This window comes from Rutilus rutilus (genome assembly GCF_951802725.1).
Source record: "Rutilus rutilus genome assembly, chromosome: 8".
Taxonomy (NCBI): domain Eukaryota; kingdom Metazoa; phylum Chordata; class Actinopteri; order Cypriniformes; family Leuciscidae; genus Rutilus; species Rutilus rutilus.
In genome coordinates, this window is record NC_140222.1 from 20,750,855 (window position 1) to 20,765,444 (window position 14,590).

The 14,590-nt window shown below is 34.3% G+C and overlaps 1 protein-coding gene and 2 long non-coding RNA genes across 5 annotated transcripts in view; 1 reads left to right on the forward strand and 2 right to left on the reverse strand.

The window, feature by feature from the left end:
• LOC311296012 overlaps positions 1-14,590 on the reverse strand; it is a 288,024-nt gene that overhangs the window by 271,119 nt on the left and 2,315 nt on the right. The window lies entirely within an intron of this gene.
• On the reverse strand, positions 544-1,738 carry LOC311296014. The gene is made up of 2 exons (XR_014628458.1): positions 1,681-1,738; positions 544-679 (listed from the first exon to the last, which is right to left on the reverse strand). It is a non-coding gene; the product is annotated as an uncharacterized lncRNA (long non-coding RNA).
• The window catches only part of LOC311295995 (SLAM family member 5-like), a 33,624-nt gene continuing 20,851 nt past the window's right edge, over positions 1,818-14,590 (forward strand). Inside the window, exons 1-6 of one of the 3 annotated variants that reach the window (XM_084417613.1) lie at positions 1,826-2,259; positions 9,617-9,943; positions 10,102-10,410; positions 10,553-10,663; positions 12,686-12,758; positions 13,012-13,570. In XM_084417613.1, coding sequence (XP_084273739.1) covers positions 2,211-2,259; positions 9,617-9,943; positions 10,102-10,410; positions 10,553-10,663; positions 12,686-12,758; positions 13,012-13,138 — 996 coding nt within the window. In that variant the 5' untranslated portion in view covers positions 1,826-2,210 and the 3' untranslated portion in view covers positions 13,139-13,570. Of the gene's footprint in view, positions 2,260-9,616; positions 9,944-10,101; positions 10,411-10,552; positions 10,664-12,685; positions 12,759-13,011; positions 13,571-14,025; positions 14,428-14,590 lie in introns of those variants that run through there. The other 2 variants (XM_084417615.1, XM_084417614.1) reach the window with 2 other exon arrangements.

Sequence of the window (14,590 nt, forward strand, 5' to 3'; positions counted from 1 at the left end):
TTCTCGCCTCCTTCTTCCCATAACATCTAACTTTGCTACACATTTGTTTTAGAATAAATGATAAAAATCTACAAATCAATCACATTTAGACTCAAATTAATGCGCGTAAAAAATAGTTGATGACAAATGTTCATTTCATGTATTAATGTATTCAGGTTTCACAAATTGCAAATTGAGCCATTTTTTCCATGTTATATTCAATAAATTGACTTTTGAGTGATATACAGTGTGCTGTATTTCAAGGGGAAAATAGATTTTTCATGTTTTGACCACTTTAATATTCACAACTATTATAAATACAGGCTTTTGTATTGCAGAAAATAAGCAAACAAAATGGTATAAATCAATAAATATAAATTAAAACTTTTCGTTTAAATATAGAGGATTGAATGGTTGCATGTTCTCAGTGTTAGTCTTTTTTAGTGAAATATTACAACAAAATGTTTATTATTTTGGTACTTATTTCTGTTTTGCAGTCTTGCACATGTATTTTTTTAACGCACAGATCGAATGCGAGAAGCTTCATGCACTGTGACACATTACCTGCTCCACTCAGAATGAGGCGTGCTGTGGTGTTTGGTCAGATGTGGTACAGGTGTCTATTATCGGAGATATGAGCAGAAGGTGCTGGAAACACTGCATGTGGGTGAAGGGCTGCAGACAAACTCACGGCCTGCAACTTAAAGAAATAAATGTGTTGCATTACTTCAAGACAACATAACTCATGCAAAAATGCAAAGAACTGAGCTGAGAATAGAAAGAAGTGGAAGAAGCTAGAAGTGAGAAAATATAACTGGAGGAAACTCTTACATAAACATGAAGTCATGAAAAGCTGCATTGAGGATGATGGCTGACCTTGACCTTATATTCAGTGTGAACAATGAGTCGACTGAGATTAGAACGAATACAATGAACAAACTCTATATATTTGTATTACATTTCCTACAATACAACATGCATGTGTGCAGATGCTTTTGTAAATAAGAATTGGCAGACTAGGAACATTATGGATGGTATTCAAAAGAACATCCTTTTAATGTGTCATTTGAATTTCGGAATAGCGCTCTCCATTATTCACACATGCACAAGCATTCACCACACACACTTATTTTCAACTTAACTAGATTTCTGTACAGGAAGTAGTGGCCAACCAAAACCCAAAGTGTCAGAAAATCTCTTGATAATGTGAACTAGTGGTTATAGAAGTGAAATGAAATCAAGTATTCAATATATAAGTTTATGTAACTTTTGTACACTGATTTGACATCTTAGATATATTGTATTTTAATGGCTTCTTGTGCTGCAGGATGTGCTAAGCTGTTAAACACCATATTTCTTTGTCATAATCACAACATTTCCTTTGTCCAGATTAAAACACCTGTCAACCGAACCGACTCTGTGATTTATTAGCTAAGCAGCAGCTTTGCCATTTGTTTGATATGCAAATAATAAAAACTGTTGTATTTGGTATATTAAAGACTGATGTGGGCAGGAAAAATGTTTACATTCAGCTATTAGTTATAGAGCTGTACTCTGAAATTATCATTTTTTTCTGAGAAGAAAATGACAGGAAGGAGTTGAAGAGCTTTAGAGAAAAGCAACAAACCACAAGTAGAGTAAAGTGAACACAATCATGCAAAAAATCTGCACTATAACACCATCATAACAATCCCAACTTACAGTCTTCGTCCTGTTTGTGTAGATGAAAGAGCTGATTTTCCTCTAATGCTGTAAACTGTAAAACCGCCTCAAGATTCAAGAGCTAAACTGAAGACTATATTGGGCAATAATGGGAGTATGGGACGACCCTGAGGGGCGGAGCGATGTTTTCTAGACGAAGTAGGCTAGTAGCCTAGCTGAAATCTGGAAGGCTGAAACTGAAATCATGAAGCGTTTAAACGGGTCCATGAATCACGAATACGTCTGTAGGCTATTCTTTAATTACCAGCCGGATCTCATAACGTTAATGTATTTTGTGTATCCCGCCTTTAGAGGCGAAAAGATACCTTCGCATATTTTAGTAGCACTATTATAACTAAATTCTTCGAAATGATTAGGCGTAGGATTAGGCTACTTGAAGATATAGCTACTTGGATATTCATAGATTTGAGAAAAGCGGATAGAAATGGTGTTAACGCATTATTGGATTTCATTAATCGAACGCGCTCTAAAGTTTTTGGGGTTTCTCGGATATGTAGGGAATTGTGAATATGATTTATACATCATTTTTCTTCTGTCTGTGGATTTGGTTCTCACGTGGTAAGTGTTTTCATTTTTTATTAAATGTGGTTTCACTCCCAAAAATAGCATTTTATATATTTTCGCACAATGTATGTAGGCCTATTGTATTTTGTCATAGTAAGGGTGGAGGAGGAATTGTGAAATAAGCGGTAAACTGTGAGATTCCTAGCCTGACGTCGTCATACTCAGATTCTAGTCAGAATAGGCACTACCAGAGCCGTTGAAAAACAGAGTTACGACACTCCCATAGACTGCCATGGAAACTTTGGAATGCGGAAGTAACGCGTGTCGTGGAGCAGCCGATAGTTCCAAACACTGATAGTTCCAGCACTGAACCCCATTCATTTTCAGTGTTTCCGAAGTACGCTCGCTGGTAAGTTGATGAATTTACTGTATTTTTGACATTTGGTCGCATTAGTTGTCCTCTCAGGAATCTAGTAAGTAGTTGTAATTTATGTAGGCAACTTTAGTTAATGTTTATTGGAAGAGAATAGTTACTTGCAGCAAGCTTACGTGACCAACACTTCACTAACGTTAGCTACCAGTCAGAAATGTGTAAATTCAATACTGAGGTCATAGTTAAATGTAATGTTGCACTACATTGTATTCAGAGTTTTTATTTTTTTGTCAACCCTATTTATTTACATACATGACGTGGTCAGAATATTAGAAATTCATCTGGATATAAAGCAAATAAGTACAGCAGCACTCCCACAAATAAGACCTCAAAACGTGTTAAAACGTGTAAATTAATGTACACCTCTATGACAGTATAAAAAAATCCCGAACATTATAGAAAAGCAGAATTTATGGCTGAGTTTTGTATACGGTATCATAATGCAATAAAAATATAATTTGTTGGATGAGCAAAATAATCATCCAGCTTCTTCCATTATTTTGTTGTGTAAGAATAACCATATATATATATATATATATATATATATATATATATATATATATATATATATATATATATACATACACACACACACACACATACATATATATATATATATATATACATATATATGTGTGTGTGTGTGTATATATATATATATATATATATATATGTATGTATATATATATATATATATATGTGTGTGTGTGTGTGTGTGTCATATTCTCATTTAATTTCAAATTATGGAGTACAGAGTCATAAGAGTAATAGAGTCATAATTATAGAAACTGTCAAATGACAATGACAAATGTCCAAATAGATATGGACCTAACTGTAGGTGTGTACTCTCACTTCTGTAATCTCAGCCTCATGAAAATGTTTAGGAAACATAGGCTTTCAATGTGTATGGGCCTATGAAACGCTCTGCTTCTGACAGGGGAATGCACTCACCCAAAAATCCAAGTAACTATAGCATTACTTATAGTGTGGAGTTTGAATGCTTGTTATCAATGTATGGCTAAGCATTTGACTGATTCTCGATTCACCACCAGGTCTCCAGATCATCCTACAGCGTCGGTGGCAGAATGTATTGGCTACTGTGAACACTTGTATTCCTCTTCTGGCCTGCTTTCTGCCATCTTTCTCTCCCCGTAGGAAGTCGAATGAGTTTCTTTGAGGACAGAACATTCAAGGAAAACTTAACTACCCTCTCCCTAGATATAATAATTAAATGTGCTGTTGAATGCAATTGGTTGCCTTGTATATTTTTTACTGTTAACCCAACTTCTTTCTTGATTTAATCTGAGCGGCTTTAACTGATATTCATTTGTTGTGCAGGTTTATGTGAATGTATTTTAACAGAACATAACATTAGGATATTTGAAAATTATGAACATAGAAGCACGAGAAAAATATATACAGTAAATACTGTAAATGTATTATACCTTATTGGGAGCAGTCCCCCTTCCCTCCAAAATTAAACACAAAATTTTATAAAATTCAAAGGGCTTTATTGACATAAAAGTTTCAAGAACAATGTATGTGTGTGTGTGTGTGTGTGTGTGTGTGTGTGTGTGTACACTAACAGTCAAAAGTTTTGGATCGGTAAGTTTTTTTTTTTTATGTTTTTAAAATAACTCTTCTGCTCACCAAAGTTGCATTTATTTGATTTCACTATTACTGTTTTTGTATTTTTAAAAACAAAAAAATACAAAAACATTATATATATATAAAAAAATAAATATTATTATAATGTAAATCATCGGTTCTCTATTTGAATATACAGTAAAGTGTAATTTATTCCTGTGATCAAAGCTGAATTTTCAGCATCATTACTCCAGTCTTCAGTGTCACATGATCCTTCAGAAATCACTCTAATATGATGATTTGATGCTCAAGAAACATTTATGATTATTATTAATGTTGAGAAAAGTTATTAACATTTTTTATTTCAGGATTATTTGATGAATAGAAAGTTTAAAAGAACAGCTTATCTGAAATGGAAAGCTTTTGTAACATTAAACACTACCGTTCAAAAGTTTGGGTCTATTTTATTTTATAAAATAAAAATAAAATAAATCAATACTTTTATTCATCAGGGATGAATCAAATTGATCAAAAGTTACAGTAAAGACATTTATAATGTTACAAAAGATCATATTTCAAATAAACACTTTTCTTTTGAACTTTCTATTCATCAAAGAATCCGGAAAAATAAAAATTACACAACTGTTTTCAACATTGAATCATCATATTAGAATAATTTCTGAAGGATCATGTGACACTGAAGACTGGAGTAATGATGCTGAACATTCAGCTTTGATCACAGGAATAAATTACATAGAACATAAAATAGAACATAGTTATTTTAAACCGTCATTATATATATATATATATATATATATATATATATATATATATATATATATATATATATTATATATATAATATTATTATTATTTTAATCAAATAAATGCTGCCTTGTTGAGCAGAAGAGATGACTTATTTTAAAACCATTACAAATCTTACTGACAGAGTATGCATGCATGTATGTATGAGTATAATAATAATTAAATAAATACATACATATATATATATATATATATATATATGTATATGTGTGTGTGTGTGTGTATAGACTATATGTATTTTATTATTATTATTATATTCAAACATATATACATGTGTGTGCGTGTGTGACTGGAGACATGGTTACTGAATGAAAGTGAAAGTGAAAAAGTGAAAGTGAAAGTGAAAGTGACACGTGACGGCCAAGTATGGTAACCCATACTTGGAATTTGACCTCTGCATTTAACCCATCCAAGTTAATGCACACACATTAGGAGCAGAGTAGTGAGTAGTTAACACACACACACTGCAAACGTGGATACACACCCAGAGCAGCGGGCAGCCTTTGTGTGGCGCCCGGGGAGCGATTAGGGGTTAGGTGCCTTGCTCAAGGGCACCTCAGTCATTTCCCACCGGTTCTGGAATCGAACCAGCAACCTTGGGTTACCAGTCCAACTCCCTAACCACTAGGCCATGACTGCCCCTTAAATAACCATGTTCCTAAATATGATCGATAACATTACTGTTAAAGGATTCTGATTCATTTTAGTATGGCTAATGTACGTACCCCTAGATCCTTTCAAACCATTCATCACACAAATACATGCATAACTGTGTACAGTATGTTTACATGTAAATGTATACTGAAATGAATCCCGTTAACATAGTTATTCCACTCATTAACCATTTCTCCAGTTTAATTTCAACTGACCACACTGCTAACGATAATGCCGTCTCTCCATCATTACAGAAATCTGCTGCAAATGGTTGTTGTTGGTGTAAATGTATTCTACGCTATGGGAGCACCCAATTTCCTTCCAAAATTAAACACAAAAACGTATTAATGCTGTGTTTCTGCTACTCTCCAGAAAATAAATGATATTGTATGTAAGTCATTTAAGTGCCACCGTAATAAGCAATGTAGGGGAGAACCGGGGCGAAAGTAACGCGGGACGAAAGTAACAAAGCGATTTTCTCAGAGCCCTGACTATATTAGCATTTCAACCTATGACAGCACGTTTAGTACGCAACCCTTGACGGAGCTGCCAAATATCACGTGATTTCGTCATCGTTTCCCGCGGTTAGGTCCGGTAAGCAGTATTCGAGTTCGATAATTACTGAAGCGGTACTTTTTTTCTAATTACAAGTTGTGTTTTTCGTTTCATGTCACACAGTAATGATCAGTCTACAGGTTATTAAGTGCTGTAACACATCCTGAAGTTTGCCTTGTCATAGTTTTTCAGTATAAAAATAAATTGGGTTTAAATGTCAGGAGTTCCTGTCGGGACGAAAGTAACACTTGTTACTTTTGTCCCGCTATAGTGAAAAAAAGTGTTTCTTTTGTCGCGCTGCTAATGTGGTGACTTTCTCTGTGTTGCAGCATTTATTAAAACATGTTTATGTCATATTATACTAACAGAATATGGCAAGAGTGAGGGTCAGTAAGACAGATAGAGGTCTGATTCAGCCAGATGTTTATGAGAAGGCGTTCACATTTAAATCAGCTGATTTGTGTGTCACCTTTTTTTTTCACTCAATCTGTTTCCATTTACCCTAGTCACATTTAGGTTTTAGTCATACCTTATAGCTTTTCCACCTCCACCTATGCATTTGTAGGGTTTCCATCCTGATGTTTTTATGCAGATTTTAAATGTATGCATAAAAACAGCTTGATGGAAACATGACTATTGTTACATTATGTTGAGAATTTATATTATGGTAATTTAATTTAATTTTCATATTGTTCATGTTGAAAACACATTTTATAAAATAGACTGACATTGCCAATTAAAAAAATATTCTAAACAATTCAAGTTTGTACTGTTGGGTTATTTGAAACATTGATGAAACTGAAATTTAAAATGAAAATGTAAATTAACTATTTTTTTGCAAATATAAAGGCCAAAATATGTTTGCAGTTACATGTTAACAAGGTAATATACTCAGGTATATTTAGGCTAATAAAAAACCCCAAAAAACAAGAGTAACATAAAAAATCTAGCTTGTATATTGTTGTGTTACTTTTGACCCACCTGTGTGTTACTTTCGTCCCAACTGACAGGGTCGAAAGTAACACGAGCAGTCTTAAGTTCAAAGTGAAATTATACTGAAGTCCTTTTACATTTTTACAAAATACCACCTGGTATTGATAGACCACACTTTTGGGTGACTGACCACAGCAAAAATATATCTCTGTCTAAAACATCATCTTTTCAAATTATGTTTTTATGAAAAATGGTACTTTCGCCCCTGCTCTCCCCTACATTATGCGTCAATATTTACCGATAATTGCTGCAAATATACCTGCTGCTGTCTGCCCCGCTTAAAATCATAGGCAACGCGGATTTGTTTGGAACTATGCAGAGCTACATGAACCACGTGACCGCGTGGCGGCGAGATCAAAGCGTGTCGCAACTCTCATATTTAACGGCTCTGGGCACTACTAGGCAGAATGACCCTATAGAGAGCCTAAGTCCCGCCCCTCCGCTTCCGGCTCATGGGACCTTATTTCGGAAAAAATATGTATGGAAGTCAATGGCGAGAGACAACTTATCTTTTTATTCCGTCTGAACTGTGCCCTGAACTACACATATGATGTTTGTCAATTTAAAAGGTAATTATGAAAGTCAAGAAAGTCGCAGTTTGTCATAAAACAGAAGAGTAACGTTTAGTTTTATGTGAAGATCGCTCAATGAACTACATCTCTCGTCTCCCACTATGTAGGGTAGACTGTTGAGACGTGTAGTTGAGACACCTTAAATAACTTGCGTGCGCAGCATGCACAAGTTGTGATTTTTGCTGTGCACATGCGTATTAGTGTCCTCTTTTATCCTGCAAAATCTGAAGACTGGACGCGTCTCCGATCAGAAGATATCTTCAAAAGTTTTTTTTCTAAGGTAAGGCTTGCATCGTTTTTTGCGCACTCAACTATGGATAACTTATTATCCTTATGTGACTGTTAAACGTAACTGGTACCATTACAAACGTTATTCTGTGCCCTAAAAATTGGCATATTTCATGGTATTGAGTCATGCAAGCTCGATGCAAAATCTAGAGAAATGTGAGAAGTGGCCAAAAGTGTACTATAGGCTACCCCCGATAGAGTTCTATTACAAAACACGCTGTTTATTTGTTCAGTGTTATGATAACAGGTTAAACGTCATAATTGGCCAGCATAGGATGCAATTAAAAATACAATTTCATATTTATTATATTTAAACTGTATATTATTAATAAATATTGTTAAATATCTTGTTCATGTTTTATACATTTTAACGGTGCTAATTTACATCAAAATAATGAATTTAGAAAGGATGAATAAACAGACATGTTGCCCAATTGTTATTTTCTTCATTTGTCTTTATTTATTATATTTGTAATGAACATTTAGTTACATTTCCCTCATTAAAAATGGGTGTCTCAACTGTACCATAGTACTGTCTCAACTGTCCCGTACATAGGTACAGTTGAGACAGAGTTGACACAAAAAGCACCTTATTTTTATTCGCTAATTGTGGAAAATATAAACTACTTATGGGTATTATTGATTGATAATATATTAGTCTACAAGCTAATGTAATGTCATGTGGCATTTCATGTGAAAATTCAATTCTTTTCAGTATGTATTTTTGTGTGAAAAATCAAAACTCAACTGTACACAGTCTACCCTACGTCACAAGATCTGTTGCTCGTGTGTATTCTGGCTCAAAACACTCAGGTATGACGGCGTTACGTTCCGATTATAATATAAGATTATAGAAAAAATGACAGACGTTAGCTTCAGTAAAGTTAGCTTCATTCATTGAGAGAAAAGGTATGACGTCCCATATGTGCGCCTTCTGGGTTTGTAGTCTTTGTAATTACGTATTTTCACAATCTTATACCTCAGCAGTTTTACATCAAGCTGCGACTTTCTTGACTTAAAAATATATCTTTTAAATTGACAAACATCATATGTGTAAATCAGGGCACGATTCAAACGAGATCAAAATATTTGTTGTCTCTCGCCATAGACTACCATACAATATTTTTCCGAAATAAGGTCCCATGGTGGTCGACCGGAAGGGGAGGGACTTAGGCTCCCTATATGGGCTGGGCTAAGTTCGGCTGGCATCCAGGCTATGAGATTCCAACAAGTAAAAAAAAAAAGGCATGTTCGTGTCTAGTCTACATTTGAATATGTTCAGCCTTTGAGCGCAACTACATCTGGAAAACATCCTCTGTGAAAGAGAAAACAACTGACTGCAGTTCAGTTCCAGAAGAAATGGTGTTAAAATTATAAACAAACATGTTATTATAATGGTATATTACGGGCATGTGTTTGAGTTAGTGAACTGCGGAAACTAGGTTTTTGCCATGTAACTGTCCCTAAACCTGTAAAAAAATACATTCTTATTATTTTTTTTCCAGGTGTGTTTGGTGCTGGTACAGATGAAGTGAAGTCAGTGTCAGTGACTGAGGGAGATTCTGTCACTCTAAACACTGATGTTCAAGTACAGAGAGATTTGATACTGTGGGCTTATAGACATGACAGTTCAGAGATACGTATAGCTGAAATCTATAAGCAGATCATTGATATGTTTGACAGTAATGTGACATTTGGAAACAGACTACAGATAGACAGTCAAACTGGATCTCTGACCATCAGAAATATCAGAACCACAGACTCTGGACTTTATAAACTGAGCATCTTCAGCAGAAATATCTCATACAGAAGTTTCAGTGTTACTGTCTATGGTGAGTAAAATTAAGTGTTGATCAAGAAATCAAGATAGTGGGCTGGTGGTGGGGGGATTGAGGGTTGGAGATATACAGATGTTTATGTTTTGTGATTGCTGGGATGATTATTAAATGAACATGCTGCTCCTGACCTGAAACATTTCCATGTTTTCCAGCTCCTCTACAGACTCCTGTCATCACCAGTAACTCTTCAAACTGTCCATCATCATCATCATCTGAACGTTCATCAGTGTCCAGATGTTCACTGGTGTGTTCAGTGTTGAATGTGAGTGATGTGACTCTCTCCTGGTACAAAGGAATCAGTGTATTGTCCAGCATCAGTGTGTCTGATCTCAGCATCAGTCTCTCTCTACCTCTGGAGGTGGAATATCAGGATAAAAACACTTACAGCTGTGTGATCAACAATCCCATCAGAAACCAGACCACACATCTGGACATCACTCAACTCTGTCACACATGTGCAGGTACTGCAGCGCTGATATTATTGATGATTTAATTAATGATTTTAGATTTAGTTTAAAACAGATTTCCAACAGAGACATATTAAGTGAGATGCAAACATTGCAGGATTCATTTTTATTACTATTTTCTGTTTGTTCATTACAGAACTCATGCAGCCCTCACATTGGGTGGGAAAATTGGTTAGTTTAGTGACACTGGCTGTATTAGCGGCAATAATCTTTCTCAGAAGAAAGAGTAAACAAGCAACACAAAAGGGCAAGTAATACTTTTTTCATCAAAGATATGAACATTCAGGGTATGAAATTAAGATGTCCCACAATATCTGTTTTTATAACACTATTTCAGACTTATTTTGTAGTTTGAAAATGTGATTATTATCATTAAAACAGTCATCCTGTGCTGATGTTAGCGTTCATACTTTATCCGTGCAAAATGTGGCCTAAGACAAGTAAGCTATTTTCAAGTGTCTTAGAGTGCTCTATTTTGCTTAATGTCTGTTTTTGCTTGCACTTTTCATGCTTAGATTTCAAATTTACACAGTAGCGTATCAGACTCAAGGCACAGTACCATATCAGACAACTTTAGAAACTTGCAATTCAACACACAAACATGTGCTCTCATTTCTCAGGCCCAGAAGGGTTTAGGGAGGGTGGAGGTTTTCAGTTTACTGTAAACCAAGATTAAAGTATTAGGAACCACCAGTTAACATTTTTGCTGCTCCACCATTGATTAACATTGAACAAAAATAATAATAATGTTGTTAATTAGCCATACATTCCACAAAAAGTCATTTAAATAGCAAACGCAATACTGAAGGCACCCCATTATGGCAGAAAATATTAGTAAGTGTTTTTGACAATCTAGTAAAATATCATGTTTTGCCGCTATCATGTCCTGTGCTTGTAATTGTTTTTTTTATTCAGCCGTTGTCCTTGAGGTGAAGTTGGATTTATAGTTTGTTGTTTATTACTGTGGCCAAGAGATCTTAATGTGCTGCAACTGAAGAAAACACCAAATTTAGAAACGCAAATGCAAATTAAGAAAACAACATCACTTTTGCAACATCACATGTGCTGCAAATACTCACACAACGCAACCAAGTACAGAAACACGCTGCAAATACTCACAATGCAACCGAATACAAAAACGCATTTTCAACGTGTTTCTGTATTTGGTTGCGTCATGAGCATTTATAGCAAATGTGTTGTCTGAATCTGATAACAAGTTTTTCAGTTGCTGCATGTTGAGCTTTACAAGGATGACAAGAACATTAACAGTCTGCTGGTGTGTATATATTGTGTATTGTGTATATATACAGTACAGGCCAAAAGTTTGGAAACATTACTATTTTTAATGTTTTTGAAAGAAGTTTCTTCTGCTCATCAAGCCTGCATTTATTTGATTAAAAAAAAATACAGATTGTTTTTTATATATATTGTGATATATTATTACAATTTAAAATAATTGGTTTTCAATTTATTATACTTTAAATGATCATTTATTTCTGTGATCTTCAGGATCATTACTCCAGTCTTCAGTGTCAAATGTGACATCCAGTCTATCACATGATCCTTTAGAAATCATTCTAATATTCTGATTTATTATGAGTGTTGGAAACAGTTCTGCTGCCTAATATATTTGATGAATAAAAGGTTAAAAAAATGTATTTTCTAATAATATAAATCTTCTTTACTATCACTTTTTATCAATTTAACACATCCTTGCTGAATAAAAGTATTGATTTATTTCAAAAAAAGAATACTGACCCCAAATTACTGACCAGTAGTGTATATTGTTGTTACAAAAGATTTCCATTTTTAAAACATTTGCTTCTTTTTTTTTTTTTTTATCTTTTTTTTACTTTTTATTCATCAAAGTATCCTAAAAAAGTATCACAGGTTATGAAAAAAATATAACTATAAATAAATATAAATATAAATATAAATATAAACTTTGATAGTGAATCATCATATTAGAATGATTTCTAAAGGATCTGTGATAGACTGGAGTAATGATCCTGAAAATTCAGCTTTGCATTACAGAAATAAATGATAATTAAAAGTATAATAAATTGAAAACCAATTATTTTAAATTCTAATAATATATCACAATATTACATTTTTTTTCTGTATTTTTAATCAAATAAATGCAGGCTTGATGAGCAGAAGAAACTTCTTTCAAAAACATAAAAAATAGTAATGTTTCCAAACCTTTGGCCTGTATATATATATATATATATATATATATATATATATATATATGTGTGTGTGATCATAGGTACTAAACCTATGCGCGTGAACTCGACAATCGATTACTGTGGACTTCGACCGAAAACAGGATGTAAATACAGGTATGTGCGCTGGCTGAATTAACATCATTTTTTATATATTTCTTTCACATCTACTGCAGTCAGATTCACCCGCGTTCACTCCGAAGGAATCACTCACATGACCTGTGCACTTGTAATGACACATCAAGGATGTTAAGAGGCTAAAAGCAGGTTTAAAACTTGCCCCATTGAAGTCAACAGGGTGCAAATTTTAAAAATAGAATAACTCGGTGTAGGCAACACCGATTTTTGTCGTTGTTCTCTGTATTGACAGCACTCCAAATGTACAAAAAAATGAGCTCAATGTTAAAATTGACCGGAGTTCTCCTTTAACTGGTAAGAACAAGGCTGTTACGGTTTCTCGGTGGTCTGGGGTCGCACATTGGCACTGTTTTGAATAGCATGCTACCACTCTACTCTATTCATGCAGTGGTCACTCACACTTTGTTGGCAATAGAGCATGTTTGATCAAGTGTCGTAGAGCAGTCTCTGCTGTGCTTCACCCTCATCCCTGTTTGCATATCATAAAGGTTCTTTAACAATAGAGTATTGATTACACAACAAATAATCCAATATAATATTAGACACCTTTTATGTGTGCATGCTTCAAATGTGTTTAAAACCCTTTAAATTATTCAACTCAGCAATAGGATTTTTAGCTATGTGTAGTTCAATATATAGTGTATCGGGTGAGAGGACGTCACCTGGCGACGTCTTTTACACGTGCATTTATAGTCCATCATGAAATCCTTGTGAAATATGCAAAAGCTGTGCTTAATCCTTGCATGGTTAATACTGCAATAATTAATTGAATTGCCCAAGTAGTTTTTAAGAGGTTGTGAAGACGCCCACTGACGTCCTTTACACGTCTAGTCAAGGCTGTGAATAGACGTCCACTGACGTCTATTACACGTCTAGTCAAGCAAGACAGAAAAAAAGCAGGAATTATCTTTATGAAATACACAATTTGTATACAAAGTAAATATATTTACTTTATCTTGTTTAAATAAATTATAATCACAAAGTGCCCAGTGTGGTTAAGTGATTGCAAAGCCACTGCATTTTAGTCATTATTTCAACCTGTTGTACCTGATGTATTCGTTGTTATTTTTTTATGGAATGTATGCATATACATGTAAAACAGAAATATATCCGGTCACCATTTATGTCTGAGTTGGATGTAATTGCCAAAACTGTGCTGCCAAGAAGATGTAGTAACAAAAGACGATATTAGACTCAAATTTTTAATTTTATTTATTTTAAAAAGAAATATATTCTCTTCCCTTAGATGCTGTGTAGAGGTGGAGCCCAAATGCTACAGACTCTGAAATTGATGCAGCAATGGCAGAACACCCGAAACACGCTCCAGGAAGAGCTGGGGGTGGTGGATACAAAAAATGAGCCAAACAATGTGTTTAAGGGATAGTTCACCCAAAATTGAAAATTGTCATCATTTACTCAACCTCATGTTTCAAACCTGTATACCTTTCTATGTTATGCTAAACACAAAGATGTTTGGAAGAATGTTTGTAACCAAGCAGATGTCGCTTCCCATTAACTACCATAATCATTTTTTCTCCAATAATGGTAGTCAATGGTTGCTCTATTTGCTTGGTTACAAACATTCTTCAAAATATCTTCTTTTGTGTTCAGCCGAAGAAAGAAACTCATACAGGTTTGGAACATGAGGGTGAGTAAATGACAGAATGTTCATTTTTAGGTGAACTATCCCTTTATATAATAATTCAGTATTTTGTAATTGGTATTTTAGTTTGGTTAACAAATGTTAAACATTGAAAAAAATAAATAGTAATTTTGGCTGTTAAAGATCAATAAAATGTTGTGCTAAATCA